The following is a 23,040-nucleotide window of genomic DNA, read 5'->3' on the forward strand; positions in this document are numbered from 1 at the left end:
GGTGTGTGTGTGTGTGTATGTGTGTCCTGTCTCGCCATATAAACTGCTGGATGGCACCAGTGATAAGAGCTAATGGTGATTGATTGTCTAATTGGACTTCAATCCTATTAGTTTAGATGGACATTAGGCTGGATTAGGTATTCAGTATCATTCTCTGTGGTTTGTGGATGTTGTACACACACACACACACACACACATGTACGTACGCACGCAGGGGAGAGCGAGAGAAAGCGATCCTTTCAAGCAGTAAACTGTACTGGAAGCCCAGTAGGGAAGAGAGAGTAAAATCCTTGAAACTGGAAATGTATTAAATATTAGATATGAGCTTAAATAAGTGCACATAAGCAGGTACTCCTCCATTTAAATTGAGTAGAAACATATCTGGCACGATGGTCAGTTTTCTCAAGAGTATTTCTCTACTATTTCATTAGTACACGCTCAGTGTGCAGTATTAAATCAGTGTGTGCAGTTCAGCTAGTGACTGTAGCCTGGCATTATGATATTCACTATACTGTGGCTCGCTATAGATTACGTGAGTTAGGTGTGTAGGGAATTGCCTATAGAATAGCATTAAAGCATCACCCGGAATAGCTGCCATGTGTCTTAACACCAGGGACATTTCAGAAGCAGTCTCACAGACACAGCAATGTTTTTGAACTGCTTGTACAGAGCCAAAGGAAACGCTTCATATTCGCCAAGCAGTTACAAGACTGTGTGTGAGGACAACGACTGGATTTTTTTCTGGTTGCTTTTCCATAACTCCTGTCTTCCTCTTGTTCCCACGATTCTCTTCTCATCTACACTTCTCCTTTCCTCACCACTGCACTCAATTCCACATCTCCTTTCCATTCTTTCCATCCTACTTCCCCCTCCTTTTCTGACCACAGCTGTCCTTTACCATCTTTCCGTTTCTCATTTTCCTCCCAAGGCTACAACACTCCAGTGCCCTGCAATATGTTCATGCAGCACGTGAGATCTTTCCGGATGGCACTCTTGGCACTATGAATAATTTAGAAAGTCGCTGTGTAAAGAGGAGAGGTTTTTTTCCCCTAGTATTAAAGAAAACCCTGTGTCTCTGTTCTTCCTTTTTCAGGGTCTGAAGGCGGCTGATACGGATCCAACGGCTCCACCGTACGACTCGTTGCTGGTGTTTGATTACGAGGGTAGCGGCTCTACCGCCGGCTCACTCAGCTCACTGCACTCATCCAGCTCCGGAGGTGAGCAGGACTACGACTACCTCAACGAATGGGGACCACGGTTTCGCAAACTAGCCGACATGTACGGCGGAAACGACGACTAAAAGCGGCCAGGTGTTAACGAAAAAAAATTAAATAGAAAAAAAAAAGCGGCACTTTTATAACACGGGACACGGGACAGTGTGTAAAATCAAACGAAAAATGTTTCCCCCATGACAGAATGAGACAGAGGGGAAGAGAAGAAGATCACCATGGCAACACTACTGGCTCTTTCCAGGCTTTGTGCCGAAGCCATAGAGCGCAAGGTGATGGAATCTGGACTCCATCTCTGGATCAGGCCAGTTTGTTGCCCGAGATTGTGGGACCATCGGTGCAAAAAAAATTTAAAAATTTAAAAAAAAAAAAAAAAAAAAACGCTGAAGGAATGCTCAAAGAACTTTGAACTGAACGCTCAGTTACACTTGAATCTCACAGTACAGAAGCACTGGGATATTACGTGCCTTTTTGTACATTTTTTTGATTGGTTTCCATTCATTGGCTTTATCGGCTCTGAGTTTTTGGAGTAGTTCTGTTGTGAGCCTGTTTATAGAATATGGTTATGCTTCAACACGCTTCTGTTTGTACATCACAGCATGGCGCTGTTAGACGCCATCACGCCTCACCCCGAAGAAGAAAACGAGACTGAGAGAACAGCATTGTACAGTACGCTAGAAATTAGATGTCAAGTTTTATGTCATTGTTTCTTTTTCTCTCTTTTTTTTTAAACTATTGCAATTGTTTTTCACCAAAATTTTAACTTATGCAGCCGGTGCAGAAGATGAAACCCTCATCATTGTTTGCTAGCGAAACTTTTTTGTTGTTGTTGTTAAGAGAAATTCCTTATTTTTGATTATTTCCTTATTTTTTATGTGACATCTTGTTTCACAAATAAAACTTGTTATTTTTAATTTGATCTCCATCTGCCTTAGTCAACCTATGGTATTCTTTCTTTCTTTTTTTTTACTGCACTGTAATTTAAATGGTGTGTACATAGTTTTTTTTTCCCTTCTATTTTTTGTTGATGTAGTCTATAAATAAGTACACGGACTATGAACGAGTTGTATATTTGTAATTTGACTACAGAACAAAAGGCCTTTTTTTTTCTTTTTTGCATGTTTTTATCTTTTTCAGTATAAAAGAAAAGGTATTTCCAAAATTGATTTACCCACAAAAACCATGTCTTCGTGTCTTCATGTGTACTGTCGGAGAGACACAGCACCAGCGAGGCAGCAGTTTGATCCAGATCTGTGTACAACTCTCCCCCTTTGCCTGTTCAGGCTTCAAGTACCAGCGAAAATGAATTGGATTTAGTTTTTACAATGGCTGACTTTTGTCTAAATTCTTTCATTCCAGCAGTCCACTGATACACATTACACACATTGGTGGGATCTGGTGTCTGGTATGTCAGAGTCCAGAGATTACTGGAGTCGTAGATGGAGTTGGAGACTTCTAGACGGGAATCATTGCTGCTGTCTCTCCATTAAAACACTAAAGTGTATGTGTGTGTGTGTGTGTGTGTGTGTGTGTGTGTGTGTGTGTGTGTGTGTGTGTGTGTGTGTGTGTGTGTGTGTGTGTGTGTGTGTGTGTTGATTACAAGCTGTACTCACAGAAGGGCCAAGCAGTATGGAGGTAATTACCTGTCAAATGTAATTAGAACTAAATGCAGTGCCAATTTTTTTTTCTCTTTAATGAATTTTAATTAATTGCTGTCGGAAATTTGAAAATCTATAAATTTCAGAATTTTTTTATTTTTTTTTATTTTTATTTTTTTTTTTACAGAGTATTATTTTACATTCATAGCATGTTGTGTTTCAGCACTGCCTTCTCAGCTCTTTGGAGCTATGCGCTCGGATTAAAAATGCAGTCCAACGTTTCATTTCAAAGCATCACATGCTTTAACTACATAAGCAGCTTTTCTGTCAATGTAGCAGGAAAGAGTTCATTCATTTTGATTCCATAATTGCTCACGAAACAGTTACAGGTATAAAGGTCTGGGTCTGGATTTTGGGGTTCATACGATTTGACAGGAAACTCCATAGAGCAACCCTCGTCTAAAAAGGACCAGTGTGTGTGTATGTCTTTGCTCAATACACACTCAGGTGACTGACAGCAGGAAATTGATCATCGGCTGCCGAGTGATTGGCAGCTATGAAGAGTTCAGTGAGCTTGTTTACTGTTAATTGTTGATGTTATGACCCATCGCTGACCATCTGGCCAATAAAAGTTTAATTTTTGAGATCCTCTTGACCTTTTTTTATTTGTGAGTCTGTGCTTTTACAATTTTTTATGTTCATTTTCTCACTAACATTTTATTACATGTAAACACAGCGACAGTCTTATACGAAGTTAGTTTCGACAACTTCTTGCAGATTTTAAATAATAGTTAGCTGGGAGCCTAAAAAGGGAAAATAAAACACATCTTATAATGCTAATTATTTATAATTATTCCAGTTTTGGATTTCAGTCCCAGTCCATTTAGTCATTTAGGCAAATTACTGTATTCCGGTGGCTGTAGATATTTAATTAGTGAGTGTGTGTGTGCATGAATCCCACATGATACAGTAGAAAAACAAACACACACACATTCTTTGTGACTCCCAAATCACGCCTCTAGAAGCTGTCCTTGGTCTGTCAGTCTCTCTTCTTCTTTTCTGCCTTTCCAGGAATTGGGATTATTGTGCCAACATCAAAGTGCTTCCTCCTTCTGTCCCTGCGCTTGTGTGAGACTGAGCGAGTGACAGTGTGCAAAGGCATCAGGCCCAGGCTTGATGCTGCAGCTCATATAAATCAGGCAGAACAAGTAGCACTCCTTCCTTCGTCCTGCCCTTGTGCCTGCGACATACCTCCTATAGGTTTTCTATATGTTATAGGCTTTGTCGTATTTGTGCCTCTGTCTTCCTTTCTACTCTCGGACTTGTTTTCATAAGAAATCTCAGGCTGTACGTCTGCGCTCTCATCTCCTTGTTAGGCGAGAGCAGTGTGCACGTGAGTGTAAGTGTTAAGAGAGTGAGTCAGTTGGAGTCTCAGAGGCTAAAAATAAGCAGCGCTCTCCTGGCTTGAGGATGGAGATGACATTGATCAACTGATACAGGGATAGCAGAGTCTCTCTCTCTCTCTCTCTCTCTCTCTCTCTCTCTCTCTCTCTCTCTCTCTCTCTCTCTCTCTCTCTGTGTATCTCTATCCTGCAGTCTTTTCTCTCCCTGTACATTCTCATGCCCTGGTTATGTAGACCGGATTTCAACAGCTCCACTGTGGTGTGTATATAAGGCTCTCAAATCTGATTTTCATCCAAGCGCTATCTCATACATCACTGATTGCGCTGTGTTTGCCTGGGTGGCACTGGCAATATTATAAGCTAACAGATAAACGCTCCAGATGTCTGCATAAACAATAAGACACATTCACAGCACCTCATTACAATCATCCGTTGCACCTCTAATGACTTTAATCCAGGGCCCTATCTTCTGTCTCTGTGTGTGTTCTAGTCTTTCACATATGGCTGAGGGGAATGAGGGCTGGATTTGGTTGCTAGTCCAAAAAAACTTTACTAATTCTGCAAAGTTAGGGATCCTGCAGATATTAAAATAGCATTTTTTCAAAATGGGATTTTCTATGCAGATATCAACACACTCTCATCTCAAGTTTTGTCAATTAACAATAATTTTTTTCTCAAATCTGTGTTTGCTAACCCTGTGTCTTATTTAGATTCTTTGAAGAACTTCTGTCATGAATTTTCTCCCGTCTCCACTTCAGAAATTTTATGAATTTCTGAATTCTGATTTGACTGGGATGGGACTGGAATGGTGTCCAACTACAATACCCAGAACACAAACTTCTGGCCTTCAAAACATGGCTGACTTTCATGGACTGCTTGTACATCACCCTCTGGTGTTCTGGCAGTGACTTCTCTATGTATGTGTTTGGTTTTTCTGTGCCATGCGTTTTTGTTAACATTTTGGGTCACCACATGTATTTTCCCGCCCTAGTCATTGTCCCAGTTCCCTATTATTCCTGCACACCTGTACTTCATGTTCCCTTGATTGCCCTTTGCATTTATACCCGTTCTGTTGTCCTCGTTTATGCTGAGTCCTTGTTATTGGTAACTGTCCTGTGGCTGTGCCTCTGGTTCTGAGGTTTCTGTTTTGGGGTCCTGTATTTCCTGTTGTTTAATTCAATCCCTAGTGTTTCCCAGTGTGTGTTATTTTTGTTATTTATTTAATAAATCCCCAGTTTGATATAGTCCTGTATTTTGACCTAGACTCAGTATTGTGTGTAAACCATGAGATTTCTCCTGCTGTAGATCTAGGTTTGATTCCCACCTTCCGAGGCACAGATTGTCACATCTACATTCACACAGGATATAAGGACTCACAAACCAACCGTTTGATGCAGTGATGCTACATAATGTTTACATTTACTGCAGGTGTTCTTATTCAAAGTCACTTACAGAAGTGCTGTGAAGTCTCTATCAATGAATGCATCCTGATCCCGGTTCACTAGGTCACGGATTAAGCATAGCATGGGTATAAAAATCCTGTTGCAAAAAAGTACACAAGGGTTTTTTTTTTGTTTTGTTTTCAAGTGTTAATTCAAGTGCTTTAGAAAGAGGAAGAAATTTAGACACCGTTTGAAGGCAGCTTGTGACTCAGCTGTTTGGAGATCTAGAGGAAGTTCATTCCACCACCTGCTGTAGGTGTTAGAACAGAGCAAATCTTGATTTGTGTCTTCCTTGTACCCTGAGAAATGTTGGGATCAGTCAAGCAGTGCTGGTGCATCGGAGGGAGTGTGGTGCAATGCGGGGAGTGATAAGTGCCTGGAGGTAAGTGGGTGCTGGTCTGTTTTTGGTTTTATAAGCAAGCATCGGTGTTGTAAATCTGATGCAGGAGGCTACAGGAAGCCAGTAGAGGGAGTATAACAATGGGAGAAACCAATCTTTTCCTTCATTATAGTCTATCTGGTATCTATGAAATTGACTTCACCTTGACCATTTCATGTTATTTGTTTAGTTCCATTTAGACCATTTGCTTGTTTCTTGACCACACGCTTGTCTCACAGTTTGTTGTGACTATATTTGGTAGAGCTTACCTGAAGTCTACAAATGATCGATGAAGTCTGCAAATCTATCATTGATCAAATTGATGAAGGCTAGAATTCTATTTGTATAGCACTTTTAACAATGGAAATTGCCTCAAAGCAGCTTTACAGAACATAAGAAACATAGTATAAAAGTTTAATATTACACAAACGATTAATATTATATAAAAGATTAAGATTAAGATTCAACATTAGACATATTTAAAAGTTTGTATTTATCCCCAATGAAGAAGCCTGAGGTGACTGGTGAGGAAAAATTCCCTTAGATGAAAGTCAATTCAAGTCAAGTCAAGAAGCTTTTATTGTCATTTCAACCATATATAGCTGTTGCAGTAAATAACGAAATGAGACAACGTTTCTCCAGGACCATGGTTCTAAGACAGAGCTAAGGACATAGTAAGTAGTCCTAGCCACATAAAGTGCATCTGTGCAACCTGGTGCAAACAGTGCAGGACAAAAGACAAAAAAGACAGTGCACGGGGAGAACATGCAAACTCCACACACACAAGGCGGAGGCGGGAATCGAACCCCCAACCCTGGAGGTGTGAGGCAAATGTGCTAACCACTAAGCCACCTAGTGTAAATACAGTATGTTCAATATTGCATGTGCATGAACCCATTAGTATTATAGTGGCAGTTACATGAGGTATTGGACATGAGAGGTTACATGAGGTAATGTATTGTGCAAAACAGCATGTGCAAAGAGTTTGATATGGTGATGCTGTAGACATGGATGTGTATTTGAAGAGTGTGTATTTGGTGTAGTTCACTGCAGTCCATACAGTTGATTGTGCATGTGTGTGTATTGAAGGAAGAAACCTTTAGAGGAAACAGACATAAAAGGGAACCCATACTCATTTGGGTAACACTGGGGGTGATTTATAAATTATTATAAACACTGGATAGTGTTATAATGAATAATGTCCTTTCTACAGTCATATACAGTCTGACAATTGTGTGTTTATTAGGAGGATGTTGTCCTCAAATACCACATGTAGTTGGCATCTTTACTTAACTTTGCCCCAATCAAAGACTCAATAGTGACCTCTAGTAGTGACATACTCAGCATTTCTGTTCCCAAGAGGGTTTTAATGGAACCCTGTGATTGCATCCCACTCGATCCAGTTCATTTTATTTGCATAGAGCTATAATGTCTATTAACAACAGACATTTGTTGCAGTTTTGTTTACAGAAATATTAATATAAATGTATCTCTAATGAGCAAATCAGAGGTCATTATTGTGAAAGATGATATGAGGAAGAAACTTTGAGAACAAAAGGGAACCTCATCTGGGTGGCACCTGATAGAGTGATTATTAATAATTCCCTTCAATAACTGCACTATATGGTCAAAAAGTGCAACTGTGTAAGTAAGAAATTCATTCTAGTTATAAAATTTAGCAGACACTCTTTTCTAGATTGACTTATTTATTTATACAACTGAGGGCACCTTAACCACTATCACATCCCTAATATAAGGTCTGATGCTTCACTGACAGAGACTTGAGGGCCAAACTCATGAGTATCACATGAATACTGATGATGAAGGAAAAGATGAATAAATCAATATAGATACGAAGAAAGAGAAATATGGTTCACGCCCAAGAAAATGACGTCTATCAGAGAAGACAGAAGGCTACAAAGCAACATCCAAAATTACAGATGACTGCTGTGTGCGCTCTCTCTAATGGGTTCACACAAAAGGATTTGAATTACTTCCTGCCAAAGAAAAAAGTTAAAGCACTGCTTGAAATTTTAAGCTTTACTAAATGACGTCTAGTGGTGAGATCTTTCCGGTATAGCAAATAGAGAAAGCTAAAGCGTACATTTTATTTTGTATATTTGACATGAAAATTTGCACATGTGCCTGCGAGCAACACAGTAGCAGATTTCAGTCCATTTCATTTCCTCATACATTATATACATACATGGGATGCTGTGTGCTCATCATCATCCTCGATGCTATAATATCATACTATCTGTCTCTCTGCATTGCACTGGTCTTCGAGTGTGTCGTGCATAAATAGCAGGACTGGAACATTAACCGTGTGCTTGGTTTGCCTGTCACCCTTCACTGAATGTCTGCTTCTGAATCTTTAAACCATTACATAGCTGAGCTTTCTCAGCAGGCACTTTCTCCGTGTTATCTCTCAACCCCCTCCAGTTGGAGGTAATATTAAAGTGAGGACATGAATTCTTAGTTTAATGCTCCTCCTATATCTATCTGGCGGAAACGCAGCCATGTTATCTCGGCACTAGCAGCGTTCAACTGTTTAATCCCGTTCCTTTAAAGAGAACAAGACAGCACTATAAAGAAAAACACAAATGTGCCATACTGTACAGTGTGTGTGTGTGTGTGTGTGTGTGTGTGTGTGTGTGTACATATATAATATACACACACACAGACAAAAAATAGGAAACACCTTTTCCTTCTCTTCCTTTTAATAAGCATAAGCTGATAGAATTTACCCTTTTTCATTTGTTTTCATTTCATTGCACAGTCTCTATTCTTCGTCATCTCCCTTGACGTTCTTTCGTCATCTGATTGGGAGCTTTCAAAGCTAGGGATTGTGTGCGGAGTCTGAATTCATTGTCTTCTCTCTCTTCTTGAAATCCCAAAGGGCAGCAAGCAAGGCTTTATTCGCTCCTCTTCACGGCCAGTATTAGACCTGCTTTTCTGTCACAGCCCTCAACTGAAAAATTACAATAAAAAAAACACGTGACCCATCCGGCTTGTTACATTTTTGTTCATGCTGCCATCTGATGTAATGTTTTAGAGTAGATTTGTGAGAGTGTGTGTGGTGACAGGAGATTTTTTTACTGCCAGAATTCAAGAACATAACAACAACTTAATCATTAAACAAGATTCCTTTCCCTCTCGCATAGATTTCTTTTGTTTTTCTCACTTAAAGTCATCCTATTTGTTCCTGTTTTTGTTTTGCTGTCCTGCTTGGAAAAAAATGCACAAGTTGATTCTGTTTCCTCGCATATTTGACATCCAACAGATCATATTCAATCATATGCCAAGCAAATGAGATTTTTAGTATAAAAAAATAAGCTTTGCACTGTCATTTAAAGCTCCACTGAATAGGATTGTTTCCTGATGTTAATGAGAAATGTGTGAAAGCTTAAATACAATTATATAAAATGAATAAATATAAACAACGTTATTGAGTCGGGATGTGACACTGGGGATGTGGTAGCCTAGTAGTAAAGGTGTTGGAATAACAATTGGAAAATTGCGAGTTTGAATACCAGGTCCATCAAGCTACCATAGTTGGGGGAATGAGCAAGGCCCTTAACCCTTAATTGCTCAGTTGTATAAAAAAATTAAGTCGCTCTGGATAATGGTGTCTGCCAAATGCTGTAAATGTAATGAAATGAGTCAGATAAAAAATGTATCCCATATGAGGATGGGTTCCTCTCAAGGTTTCTTCCTTACCAATTTAAGGGAGTTTTTCCTTGCCACTGCTGCCTGAGTCACCTCAGACTTGCTCATTGTCAATAAATACATATACATACATACATACACACTGAACTATATACTGTTTATCTTGAATTTTTACTATATAAATTCTCTATATTTCTCTTTATGTTTACCTTCTGTTCTATGTTTATTTTCTGTATAGCTGCTTTGAGACAAAGCCCATTGTAAAAAGCGCTATACAAATAAACTTGAATTGAATTGAATAAAAAATGTGATGTTTCTCTGCTGCTCTGATTTGCACTAAAATCATTTGACAGCTATTTATTTACCTGTCTGTTATTTATATTATGTCAGAAGAGTTCAGATTTGGTCATGCACCAGGTCAGAAATGTGAAATATCAATCCAATGTAACATTAGGAATGTAAAAATTCAGATGCTGCTGTGACAGACAGGAGTAACCAGCCAATCATGTGAGAGAAAGAGTAACAGTGTAATCAACCCACCTGGATCTGGGAGTGAACGTGAAAATATCGTACTATAATGGCAAAAAGGATACAGGGATAATAAATTGTCTTGATATATGGGTAAGGCATTTTTTTTTAAATGTAAGAATTTTTATGTTTTTCATGTTAGCCAATTTATTTTACGGTTAAATTGACATTATGCAGTTGCTGAGGTGTTCAAACTAGAAAAGCTGTGCTTAGCTGACTAGTGACTGCTGGGTTTGTGATGTGTTTCTGTGTAATATTTATTTAAAACTAGGTTATATCACGGACATGGCGTGCAGCATGTGATTTAGCGGTGTTGAATTCCCTCTGAGTGTGTAATGCCTGATTAATCTGCTGCTGCACTTTCATTAATCAAAACCCTCCATGCAGTCTGATTGACCCTTGTTAGCATTGTTGCATTAAAGTTATGAGAATAAAAAAAGAGCATAACAATTCTGTAAGCAAGCTGCATGAATTTAAGTAAGAAACCAGTTAAAGTGATGCTATACCAACTTTAACCAATTAACATACACAAGGAAGTAACTAATGCTTCGGTGTCATGTGGAGTAACGTCACAGATTCAACAAACATGGCTGCCATGAACTCCAACTCAAAGCATCCAACAGCACTCCCATGCTCACAGACACCAGCCTTCTGATCATGTTCATTCGTGTCAAGCAAATATAAAAGAAGAAGATATTAAAAAAACACATTTTTGTACTTAAAATCAAATTAACTTAAGTGAGAGCAAAAGGTCCAACCATTAAGGAACTCTTTATAAAAGATTATTTTTACAAGAAAATTCTGAATACCATCCCGCCTCCGCCTTGTGTGTGTGGAGTTTGCATGTTCTCCCCGTGCCTCGGGGGTTTCCTCCGTGTACTCCGGTTTCCTCCCCGGTCCAAAGACATGCATGGTAGGTTGATTGGCATCTCTGGTAAATTGTCCGTAGTGTGTGAGTGAATGAGAGTGTGAGTGTGCCCTGTGATGGGTTGGCACTCCGTCCAGGGTGTATCCTGCCTCGATGCCCGATGACGCCTGAGATAGGCACAGGCTCCCCGTCACCCGAGAAGTTCGGATAAGCGGTAGAAAATGAATGAATGAATGAATGAATGAATTCTGAATACCAAATGTAATTTAGTTTAAAAGAACTTTGTATATTTTCTTACCAAGCATAATGAAGCTTCATCCTGTTACCTCAACACATTTTAGAACATAACGGCTAAAAAGAGGTTTTCCATCCATCAAGAGAATGTAAGCAAAAAAGCATAAAATATTTGTACAACATTCAGGGTACTACATCTTAATGTTAGTACAAAAAAATGCATTTTATATATATATATATATATATATATATATATATATATATATATATATATATATATATATATATATATATATATATATATATATATATATAAGATTTAAAAAACAATAGTAAAGCAATTAATCAAAGTATCCATTGATTGTAGTATTGTAGTATAAGTATTGATTGATTAATAAAACAAGCTTCATTCTGTTACCTCAACACATTTTAGAACACAACTGAGAGAGAGAGAGAGAGAGAGAGAGAGAGAGCGCATATGTACATGCATATTTATATAAGAGCCTAATTATAAAATACTACAATGGCCAAAACGACATCATACAACAGTAATGGAAAATGAACTAAAGTCACGTTCTTGGTCTTGTTCATGCTCCTTGTTGTTTCGAGCTGCTGTAAAGTGCTGTTTGATGGCAACCCTTGAGAATACCTTTCCTACGGTGAAGCATGGTGGTGGGAGCATCACAATAAGAAATCTTTGCCTTAACAGGGGCACAGAAACTGGTCTGGTTTGATGGCAAGGTAAATGGTGGACCCAAGTACAGGATAATCCTAAAAGAAAACGTGTTCCTATCTGCAAGAGAATTTACACCTGGATATTGGTTCACCTTGTACTCTAAACATACTGAAAAAGATACAGGAGTGTTTCATAACCAAGAACCTAATGCAGTAGAATTGCTTAGTTCTCTCTGTAGAAAGACAGAACTAAAAGAAAGCATCTGCACATTCCACATGAAAATAATCCATAAAAAATGAAAGACCGTTCTGGAGTAGGGTCTAACATCAAAGAGCCTCACTGCTTATTCTATTACACTGTTTAATGCTTTATATTGATCATTTCCAAATGTTAGCAGGCAACAGCAGAATTATGATGTATGTGTTGTGTGTGAGAGTATGTGCATGAGTATGTGCGCGTGTGTGTGTGTGTGTGTGTGTGTGTGTGTGTGTGTGTGTGTGTGTGTGCGTGTGCGTGCGTGCTCTTATTTTATCCACCTGACCATCTGGCCTGCATCGTCTCTGACCCAGCAGCCATCTGTGCTTAATCCTGGATCCACCTCCATTCTGCTACCATCTCTCTCTCTCGCGCTCTCGCTCTCGCTCGCTCGCTCTCTCTCTCTCTCTCTGTCTCTCTCTCTCTCTCTCTCTCTCTCGCTCTCACGCTCTCTCTCTCTCTCTCTCTCTCCCCATCACACATGCACAAAAAAACCCTGTGAATAAGTTTCAATTTGATATTTTCACAATCCCTGGAGTGAAGGGAGCCATTGCAGTAAAAGATATATAAAAATCTACACTTTGAGGTCAAGCCAACCTATTTCCAAAAGGTGATTTTAATGTTTAAATGACATTTAGTTTTAAGAATCTTACTTTTCAGTTACGGTAGAATTTAAAAAGGAACAGATTTTATTTACCTAATATCATTTAAAAGCTAATGTCACTCATCTGTTATTTATACTAATATTCCCTAATATTCAACAACTAATATCAGTAAAACAAATAGATTGGATTTAATTAAAAGCCTATTTGAGTTAAGAAGAAGTTTAAAAGATAATTGGGTTATGATTCAAATTAGATGAGAAGATACAGATTTTCCCCCCCAGACATTAAGGAACGAAGTCTCAAAAAAACAAGAAGTAACAAAAAAAAAAAAAAAAGGATGCAAGGTATTCAGATTAGATTTCTGTCCTGCAGAGTGTGTGTCCATGTAATATTCCTTGCCCCCCTTTCCCAAGTCCCATCACTCCTTCTTTAATCAGCTTGGTTAAAGATAAAAGCCTCTCCAGTGGGACAGTATGTAGCTCATTAATAAAACAGCATTTTTAAAGTTCATCCACTGCCCCACAGCACAAAGCTGTTCTTCTAATGAGATGGAGTTGACCTTTGTGACGCAGCCTGCTGTCCTGAAACATGCACAGCTCTTCCATTCTCCATTCAGGCCTCAGGAAAACAAGGCCAGACGTGGTTTCGTCGTGGAGTTGTTCATATTTAGAGCAGTTGAGCCTCTCAGCGTAGTGCAACACGAAGCTCTGTTTAAATTTAAAATGCCCAGAATCATCAAAGGCATATTTTTCTTTGAAATGTGCTGAACAATGGTGTTACTTGAAAATGCTGCATAATATAAGGAGGGGAAAGTAGAACGTGCACTGGGAATCAGAGGTATTTCATTTAAGCAGATTTCAGGCTTGATCTTCTCTGGATTTAGCTGACCAGTATCTTTTTTTTTTGTGTGTTCACAGAGCTCTGAAAAAGCTCTGTCCAAAAGCATACACATCCATCCTACACATCTAAAGGCTAAAACTATCAACAATTTAAAGAACCTTTGAGAATCGCTTTTTTTTCCCGGAGTATGAATGTTAAAATACAATTCAATTTGACAAATGCTATTATCCAAAGCAACTTACATTTTATACAACTGAGCAGTTGATGGCATTGCTCAGGGGCCCAGCAGTGTACTGTACCAACACCATAACCACTAAACTACCACATCCTAATTGTAACCCTAAACAGTACCAGGGGCCATGTTTCAACACTTGGTCACCTTCTTGTTTCTACAAGACCTTTACCACAAAGTTACATGGCGACCACAAGACTTGGTATTTAGCTATAAATTACCATCCTGAACGAATATCTGTCCCTTTATTCTTCTCACTCTTTTCTTGTATTTTTATTTAGTTACTTTAATTTTGTTGATATTTTAGAGCTGAGCAACAGCTTGTGAATATTGTTGGAGCTACAGGGAAGCTCAGCTTCAAAGTTGCCCATAGGCTCCCTTCACTTTTAGTGTTAAATAGGAAATGTCTCATGAATTTGTGTGACATTCAGTTCATCGCCAAGGGCAGGGCTAAGCTCCTTTTATCACATCACCTGTGATATCCACCTCTAACACGCTTGAGTGGGTTTCCCCTAATTATACCATGCTCACATTGCTGAGCTGATAAAGTTAGTGGGTTCCATTAAGAGGTGCATTCAGATAGTAACAGGTTGCCCTCTATTTATCCAGTGTCGATAAATACTGAGTCAAGGCTAAACCACTCTTAGCTAGCCTACTCCATTAGTCAATTAGATCACTGGCAGCATATTCAATTCAAGTCCAGTCAAGCTACTTTCCTTTTTTTTTAAAAAAAATTTAATCTTTGGGAAATTTGAAATGTTCTGTTTTCCCCGTGATTCAATTAGTTCCACAGCAATTTTCGCTCTCAAATTAAACATCTCATCCTATTGATGAATGTTCATTGGGCCTCTGACAAGATTCTACTGCAGTGAATTTTTCCAGAATAACCCATGCTCTTCATGGTTAACCACATAATTAACTAGATTCCACTATTCACACAGCTTCTGTACTGAGTAATTACCAGCCATGCTACATGTAGATTTACATTTACAATAGTGGCATTTGGCAGGCAACCTTATCAAAAGTAGCTTACGGTAGGGCTTTTTGAATTCTTTATCAATGAATACTGATAATACTGGATAAATACTGGTTCACTAGGGCACAGACTAAGAATACCATCAGTCTAAAATTCTCCAGGAGAGGTAATACAGCAAGAAATGCACAGACTTTATTTTATATGTTTATTGCTAGTTTAAGTGTTTCAAGAAGAGTCTGGACTTTACACAGTGATTCTGACATCTAGAAGAAGTTTGTTCTACCTCCCAGGTGCCACGACAGAGAAGCATCTTGATACACAATTCATAATCCTGTAACCAATGTCTCAGCCCTTTTGAAGGTCAGAGATGAACACTAGCGATGTGTCTGCGCCCTTGTCATTGGCCATTTCAGAAAAACAATCTTGATTCTAAGCCCAAATGAAAGGATCATAGTCTCATGCTTTGTGTAGCTACATCAGGGAGATATCGCCCAGTTGACGCTGAACCGACAGTTGAACCTCAATCAGTGTCGTCTTAAGCTGCTACTGGAAGGGAATCTGATTTACCAGCTCTTGTGTACTGTTGGCAGGCTCCAAACAGTATGGGACAGCTATCCTCAAGAGAGCGATGACTTGGATTGGACCGGAGGCTAATGAGAAGCTCAGAGCAACCAGTTCTACTCAGCAGCAGCCACAGGGAATTTCACTGTGCTTTAATGTAAGAATTATATGGAGAGCACTGTAGCACTGTTAACCTGCCTACTGCACTGTGCCCATGCTTAGCATCACATGCTTTTTCTAACACAGTGGATTGTTAGCAGGTTCACCCTGGCTGTATACTTGCAGCTGACATTTCCAGATGCCGATGGGATTCTAGACAGTGAAAACAATTTTTGGGTTCCGACTGCATCAGACCTTTTTTTTTCATGTTTCCCCTCATAATGATTCTTATTATTTTTTACTTTAATTCATAGGAAGCATTTTCACAAAGGTAGAAATGGTTTCGAGATGGTATCTTTTTTTTGCATCACAAAAATGTATAGTTTTGTGTGTGTGTTGTTTTTTTTTATTTATTGTATCCACTGAATAGAAGACAACAGACACAGTTAAGTGTGTTAATTATGCAGCCACAGACTGGGTCACTGATGAACCTGAGGTCAGAGGCCTAAATGTACTGCTTCCTGTAGGCTACAGAGATATGCTTATTACTTTGTGATGACCTGCTCCTTTTTCTAGAAGGCATTTCAATGTTCAATTGCAAAATGAGGAAACACTCATAAATGCAATTATTACATAGCACTTGAATGCCCTTCGGTGGGAGCTATTTTGCAGAGAGACAGCAGCATGTTCCCATCTGAGTCAGGTAGTGTAGTCCTTCACAACACTGTGGATTGCATATCTCTAAGGGCTGACAAACTTATTACAGACTGTTTTAAACATTCATGATACTTCCATCTGCCACAATTCTCTAAGAGCCCAGGGTGTGATCTCCCCCTTATGCTGGAGTCCCTTAAGACCCCTTTATGCACAGTGCTGTTCTGAAAAGGGTGTCTGAATTCTGGCTTTTTGTTAATGACCACTTCAGCATTAAGAGTGTGACAACTGCTTATTAAAAGCTTACTTTGCATGTGTTGGTTGTCAAATGACTCTCAGTTGACTTTGTATTCTGCCCAACACAGGTTTTCTGTGCAAGCTCATCTCTTATTAGCCAGTAAATCAATCAATCCACTAACCTGGCAACATTCCATGAAGGCAGACTTGTAAAAATCAGAGTAAACATCATTGGATATAGTGGCAGCTTTTAAATCACTATGTCTAGTGATATTATATTACCAGACTTGCCATTCTTTATATATTATTTATGGGAGTGCTGCAGTTTAACATCAGCATATACTATTTTCAAAATGCAAGATTGTGTCACATCAAAAGCTACACATGATGTTACTGGTGATGATGATATACACTGTTAATATGCAGACCAACAGAGAAAATCCTGTCCTTGTGGATGTTAGACAATCAATCTGTGAAAGAATTATAGTGATAATCCAGTGTTTTTTTTTTTTTTCCATTTATGTACATTTAACTTTATATTATTGCAGAATCACTTTAAAATCCAACATCCATCTGAGATTGGATGGATTGGAAATTTCCAGCAAGCAGTTTCTGTCTTCTCTTCAACTGATGGAAATGTAGGCTTTCCTGCCCTTGACTATTGGGTCTTGACATTTAAAATAATTCAGGAAAAAAAAATCACCATCCAAATATCTTTCCAATTAGTTCTTAGTTGTGTTAGTAGGTCATTGTGACATGGAATCTGCTAAGCAGGTCATTTTAAAGACCTTTAAAGTTTGAAGAGAAATAGAATGCATACTGTTTGTAACTGTGGTTTTACATACTTGTAAATAACCCACTGGATTCCGAATCATTTGGTAGACAAATATGGAAGAAGGCTTTAGGGAATGATGTATTGCAAATACTGCAAGATCCAACATTTTGGGCTTTGGATGGTTTCGATATGCATTTCTTGTGATTTTTTTTTTTTTTACCAGCCATGAGCCGTACCCACAAGTTTTATGACTATTCAAACATTTTGCTAAGTAACTATATGCTGCATGATTTGATCAATGAATGCAGACATGTAGACATTTAAGGTATTACTGTGCAGTTTGTTTCACTTATGCAAAAATTAGAGAGAGGTTGAAGCCTTAGAAGTATTTATTGTTCACACATATACATTAGACATATACCGTATTTCTTCAGATATCCCAACTTTGGAGGTTGAGGTCAGAGCAGAGGGTCAACCATGTTACAGAACACCAGGAGCAGGGAGGGTTAAGGGTCTTGCTGAAGTCCCCACCAGTGGCAGCTTGGCAGTGCTGGGGTTTGAACCTCAATCCTTCAATTAAAGGCCCAGAGCACACTGCCCCACAGTACATTAAACAATGAAGACAAGACACATGGTCTCACGTTTTTAGATAAATTTAGTGTGTGTCTATTGAAGTTAGTGTGTACTGGAATGTTTGTTGAAATGAAAGCACACCGATTGGTTAAATGGACTGGCATGCAAGTCTTTGTAAGAACTGGTTTTGAAGGAAGAGTTGGACAGATGAGGGGATTCCTTCGGTGACAAAATCTGGCACAAATTAGTAAAGCATTTAATTAGCAACACCTGTGACGGGGACTGTTATCGACCCTTTGCAGGAATACTGGGGCCTTTAAGAACACATGTGAATGTGGACTAAATGGGGAATCAAATACAGGTTACGGATTTGTGGCTTTAAATGACAAAGCTTTTAATAATTTGCACTAAAAACCATTAGATTTATGTGAAACTAATGTACATAAGGGGTAGAGAAGATGTACTTCAATGATAATCAGTGTGTTTTATTCCTGCTTGTGGTGTTTGTAATTTGTTCTTATTAAAAATAACATCACTGACCTTTTCTGCTTCGAACAAATAAGACCTAATTGTTTCTCTATATAACTCTCTCTCTCTCTCTCTCTCTCTCTCTCTCTCTCTCTCTCTCTCTCTCTCTCTCTCTCTCTCTCTCTCTCTCTCTCTCTCTCTCTCTCTCTCTGTGTGTTGTGCATTGATTTAGACAGTAATTGACCTACATGACTGGATGTATGATTATAATTTGAAGAATACACAATTTATGTAAAAAAAAAAAAAAAGTATATGATTTTGCATATGAACATTTTTTATGCTGTAACAGATCTTTTTTTCTCTCTCTCTTTTAGTCAGGCTAGTGAACTGTGATACCGTATCTCCAAATTCAAACTGGATTTGCAGTAGATCAGGTAAGCCTAGAAACCACTCTTTTAATCCACACTCACACTTTCAACATGCAGGACAGTAGGTTTTATTTATTTATCAGGAAACTAGCACAGCACAGACTAAACACTTAAGAATGAGGGGCTGCTACATGTAATGTGCCTCTCACATGCCAAATGAATTGTAGACTTTTCAAAATTATGATGAAAATTTAAAGACAGAACTAAGGCTCAAACTAAGAACTAAGGCTCATTACCAGCTATTCTTGTGATAAAGAATTGATAAACGTGTACACTGTATTAAGTTCTGAGAGAAAGAGTGCACGTGTATGTGCGCGTGTCCTTCTCTGTTTTAGATACCGCTTGATACGCATCACTAAGCTTAAAAAAAAACAACTGAAAACTCAATTTTCAATGTACTGACATTAGTTGTGTAGACACTTGTGTTTTCATGCTAGTGGAGAAAAAAGTACTGATTAATTCCAGCAAAGCTAATTAAAGAAGTTTTCTTGGTGAAGCCACTAACTGAAAAGAACTTTTTTAAGAGAGCAGCTTAGCATATTATTAGCCTACACACAACAAACCTGTTGAGAGGCTAATTAAACCGAGTGGCCAACACACAGACAAAGCTCCATCAGCATCACTCAGTGAATTAGCATTAGTATTTACTTAGCCAGTGGAGAGGAATAAAGCCGCAGGAAGCTGAAATTAGCGCAGAACGAGCACTGATAAGCCGACCTTTAGCTGCACCATGCTAATGCTCAATTCTGCACACATGTGCATACACAGATAGGTCTGCGCTGGGAAAATTGCTCTCTTGTGACAAAAGTAATAAATGTTACAGCAGCGCTGCCAGGCTGGGATATAATAACGTAACATAAAGGAAACTCAGTTGTAATTAGGAATATTTAATGGACAAATAGAGGATTGTAGAAGTGTTTACATACACAAGCATTCTGTTAGGCCAATCTCGCAAAAGAAAATTATCTATTATTTAGTAAGAGTAGCGTTAGTTCAGATGAGGATGGATTTTTCAGGCAGACTCACTGAGATTCTCTGCTTGTGTGTTGTTGTGTGTTGTTAGTCCAGTCAGACAGTTGTAGAACAAAAGTTCGATGGTGTAACCCAGCTATAGGGCGTGTTGCAATAAAATTTTGACGAGACGTCAAAGAAAAACTTTACAAGTTTCAAATCAGGGCTTCCAGCCAGCCACCAATCAGAAATATTGTATTTCATGCTGTCAAAGTTAAGTATGGAGTATAAATCCTTGAAATACAATCCATAATGATTTCTGCTTGTCAGACCATCGTGACTTTCTCAGGGGTACAAATCATTGCATCATGTCGGATCTGGGTTTCTCTGCAGTGTATGCAGAGTGGAGATATACACAAATACACACACACACACATACACACACATACACACACACACACACACACACACATACTTGTATTACTATATTTCTAAGCTATTTTTATTGACCTGTTTTATCAGTGTGTTATTTTACCTAAATAATGTACAAACTAGTGATGGAAATTCCATCTCCTTTTAGTGAGTCAATGAAATTGGCTCTTTCGGCTCCCGGACTGCTTATTGCCAGTGTTTTTCAAAGCTGGCAGAAAATACTGCTTTTATAACACAATCAACTCTCCTCCAGGTAATAGACCTCTATAAATAGGTTTGCATCTATCCATCCATTCATTTAACTGAACAAATATAATACAGTAAAAGGATATTTTACTTTCTATAAGAAATATTCTCAATGAAATCCTTTATCAGCACCAAAAAAAAAAGAAAAAAGATGTGATTCTTTAAATAATGTCTTCTATCTTATGTGGTAAAGTGTAAAAGAAAACTACTGCTTGAACAGTATGAATATATAAAACATCCAAACAACAGGATCTTCCTCTGGCTATCATAGTGGCCCTTCACTGAATAGTAAAACCTTAGCTAGATTTTATTTTCTATATTTCTTTTTCTTTTTCAAGTGAATTCTATTCATCTTTTTTTTTTGCTTTTAACAATGGACATTGTCGCGAATCAGCTTTAAGGAATGAAGAATTTTAATTAAAATTAAAAAGTTAAAAATGTTCATTTATGTTTATCTCTAATGAGCAAGCCAGAGGCGAGAGTAGCAAGGAAAAACTCCTCGAGTTGATACAAAGAGGAAACCTTAAGAAAACCCAAACTCAAAAGTGAACCCATCCTCATTTGTGTGATTATGAATAATTTATTTTCTATAACTGCATATATCCGAGTGCAATTTTGTAATCAAGAGCTTTTGCTCAACGTATATAAGCATCAGTGTACTTACTGAATTCTTTATAGTTTTACGTTTACTGAACAAAAATATAAACGCAACACTTTTGTTTTTGCCCCCATTTTTCATGAGCTGAACTCAAATATCTAAGACTTTTTCTATGTACACAAAAGGCCTATTTCTCTCAATATTGCTCACAAATCTGTATAAATCTGTGTTAGTGAGCAGTTCTCCCTTTGCCGAGATAATCCATACACCTCACAGGTGTGGCATATCAAGATGCTGATTAGACAGCATGATTATTGCACAGGTGTGCCTTAGGCTGGCCTTAATAAAAAGCCACACTAAAATGTGCAGTTTTTGTCACACAGCACAATGGCACAGATGTCACAGGTTTTGATGCAGTGTGCAATTGGCATGCTGACTGCAGGAATGTCCACCAGAGCTGTTGAAATTGATTTGAATGTTCATTTCTCTACCATAAGCTGTCTCCAAAGGCGTTTCAGAGAATTTGGCAGTACATCCAACTGGCCTCACAATTGCAGACCACGTGTAGCCACACCAGCCCAGGAACTTCACCTCCAAGATCGTCTGTGATCAGCCCCCCGGACAGCTGCTGCATCATTTGGTTTGCAGGGAAGATCATCTGCGTGCTCGTCATCCTCGTCGGGGTCTCGACCTGACTGCAGTTCGTTGTCGTAACTGACTTGAGTGGGCAAATGCTCACATTCTATGGCGTCTAGCACTTTGGAGAGGTGTTCTTCAGGGATGAATCCCAGTTTCTACTGTATAGGGCAGATGGCAGACAGCGTGTATGGCGTCATTTGGGTGAGCCGTTTTCTGATGTCAATGTTGGGGATCGAGTGGCCCATGGGTATAGTATAAACAGGCGTATGTTATGGACAACAAACACAGGTGCATTTTATTGATGGCATTTTGAATGCACAGAGATACCGTGATGAGATCCTGAGTCCCATTGTTGTGCCATTCATCCATGGCCATCACCTCATGTTGCAACATGATAATGCATACTCACCGGACATGTCACCCACTGAGCATGTTTAGGATGCTCTGGATCGGCGTATACAACAGCGTGTTCCAGTTTCTGCCTATATCCAGCAACTTTGCACAGCCATTGAATAGGAGTGGAAAAACATTCCACAGGCCACAATCAACAACCTGATCAACTCTATGCGAAGGAGATGTGTTGTACTGCGTGAGGCAATTGGTGGTCACACCAGATACTGACTGGTTTTTTGGAATAGTGCTCACACAGATTTAGACAGATTTGTGAACAATATTTGAGAGAAATAGGCCTTTTGTGTACATAGAAAATGACCAACTCATGAAAAATGGGGGCAAAAACAAAAGCGTTTAAAATTTTGTTCAGTTTAAATTTAGATACATACGTTTGACTTCCAGTTATAATGACAAAACATCACACTTCTCTCAGCCTATGAGTCCCCAGTCCTGCACCCCTCTGTAATAGAGAACCTCTTTAAAAATGCCTTATTATACAAGTAGGCTTTCAGCATAGGCTTAAGTCTGAGTCCTATATTAACAAGAAACGTTGAAGCTGGAGGCATTGAAGGAAAATGCTCTGCCCCCTGCAGTATTTTTTATTATTATCCTAGGTAATGATAAAGAAGTCTCTTTTGCCTTTTGAACAAAGCAGTGACTCATATGGTGGATTATAATATGTCAAAAGTTAAGGTACTGTGGGATAAGACCATACAGTGATTTATAGGTCATTAGTAGCAATTTTACTTGGAGACAGTTTAGGGTGGATAAAATAAGCCACAATCTTCTGGTAACTGCTTTGGCAGCTGCAATTTGGACTAACTGGAGTTTTTTATGCAATAGCAGGAAAATCGAGGCACCAAGATTTTAAAACAGACAAGTCAAGTATAAATAAAATGTATTTAAATGCCCTCCCAGTCCCGTTGTCTCCAAGAGCACCAAAAATATCCAGGAATCAAAAGACACAGTAAGGTTTTGCCCGCTGCACATGAAAAACTGAAAAAACATTGAGAGTTAATTAGCTAGGTCAAGGTCAGGTTTTTAAATGAACG

At 38.7% G+C, this 23,040-nt stretch overlaps 1 protein-coding gene and 1 long non-coding RNA gene across 2 annotated transcripts in view; both read left to right on the forward strand.

The window, feature by feature from the left end:
- The window catches only part of cdh2 (cadherin 2, type 1, N-cadherin (neuronal)), a 45,435-nt gene extending 43,281 nt beyond the window's left edge, over nt 1-2,154 (forward strand). The window contains exon 16 of the mRNA XM_027179605.2: nt 1,094-2,154. Coding sequence (XP_027035406.1) covers nt 1,094-1,300 — 207 coding nt within the window. The 3' untranslated portion in view covers nt 1,301-2,154. The remainder of the gene's footprint in view (nt 1-1,093) is intronic.
- Nucleotides 2,155-10,227: 8,073 nt separating this feature from the next.
- The window catches only part of LOC113664027, a 51,684-nt gene continuing 38,871 nt past the window's right edge, over nt 10,228-23,040 (forward strand). Inside the window, exons 1-2 of the long non-coding RNA XR_003445577.2 lie at nt 10,228-10,341; nt 18,676-18,735. This is a non-coding gene — a long non-coding RNA (uncharacterized LOC113664027). The remainder of the gene's footprint in view (nt 10,342-18,675; nt 18,736-23,040) is intronic.

Source organism: Tachysurus fulvidraco, chromosome 16, assembly GCF_022655615.1.
Source record: "Tachysurus fulvidraco isolate hzauxx_2018 chromosome 16, HZAU_PFXX_2.0, whole genome shotgun sequence".
NCBI lineage: Eukaryota > Metazoa > Chordata > Actinopteri > Siluriformes > Bagridae > Tachysurus > Tachysurus fulvidraco.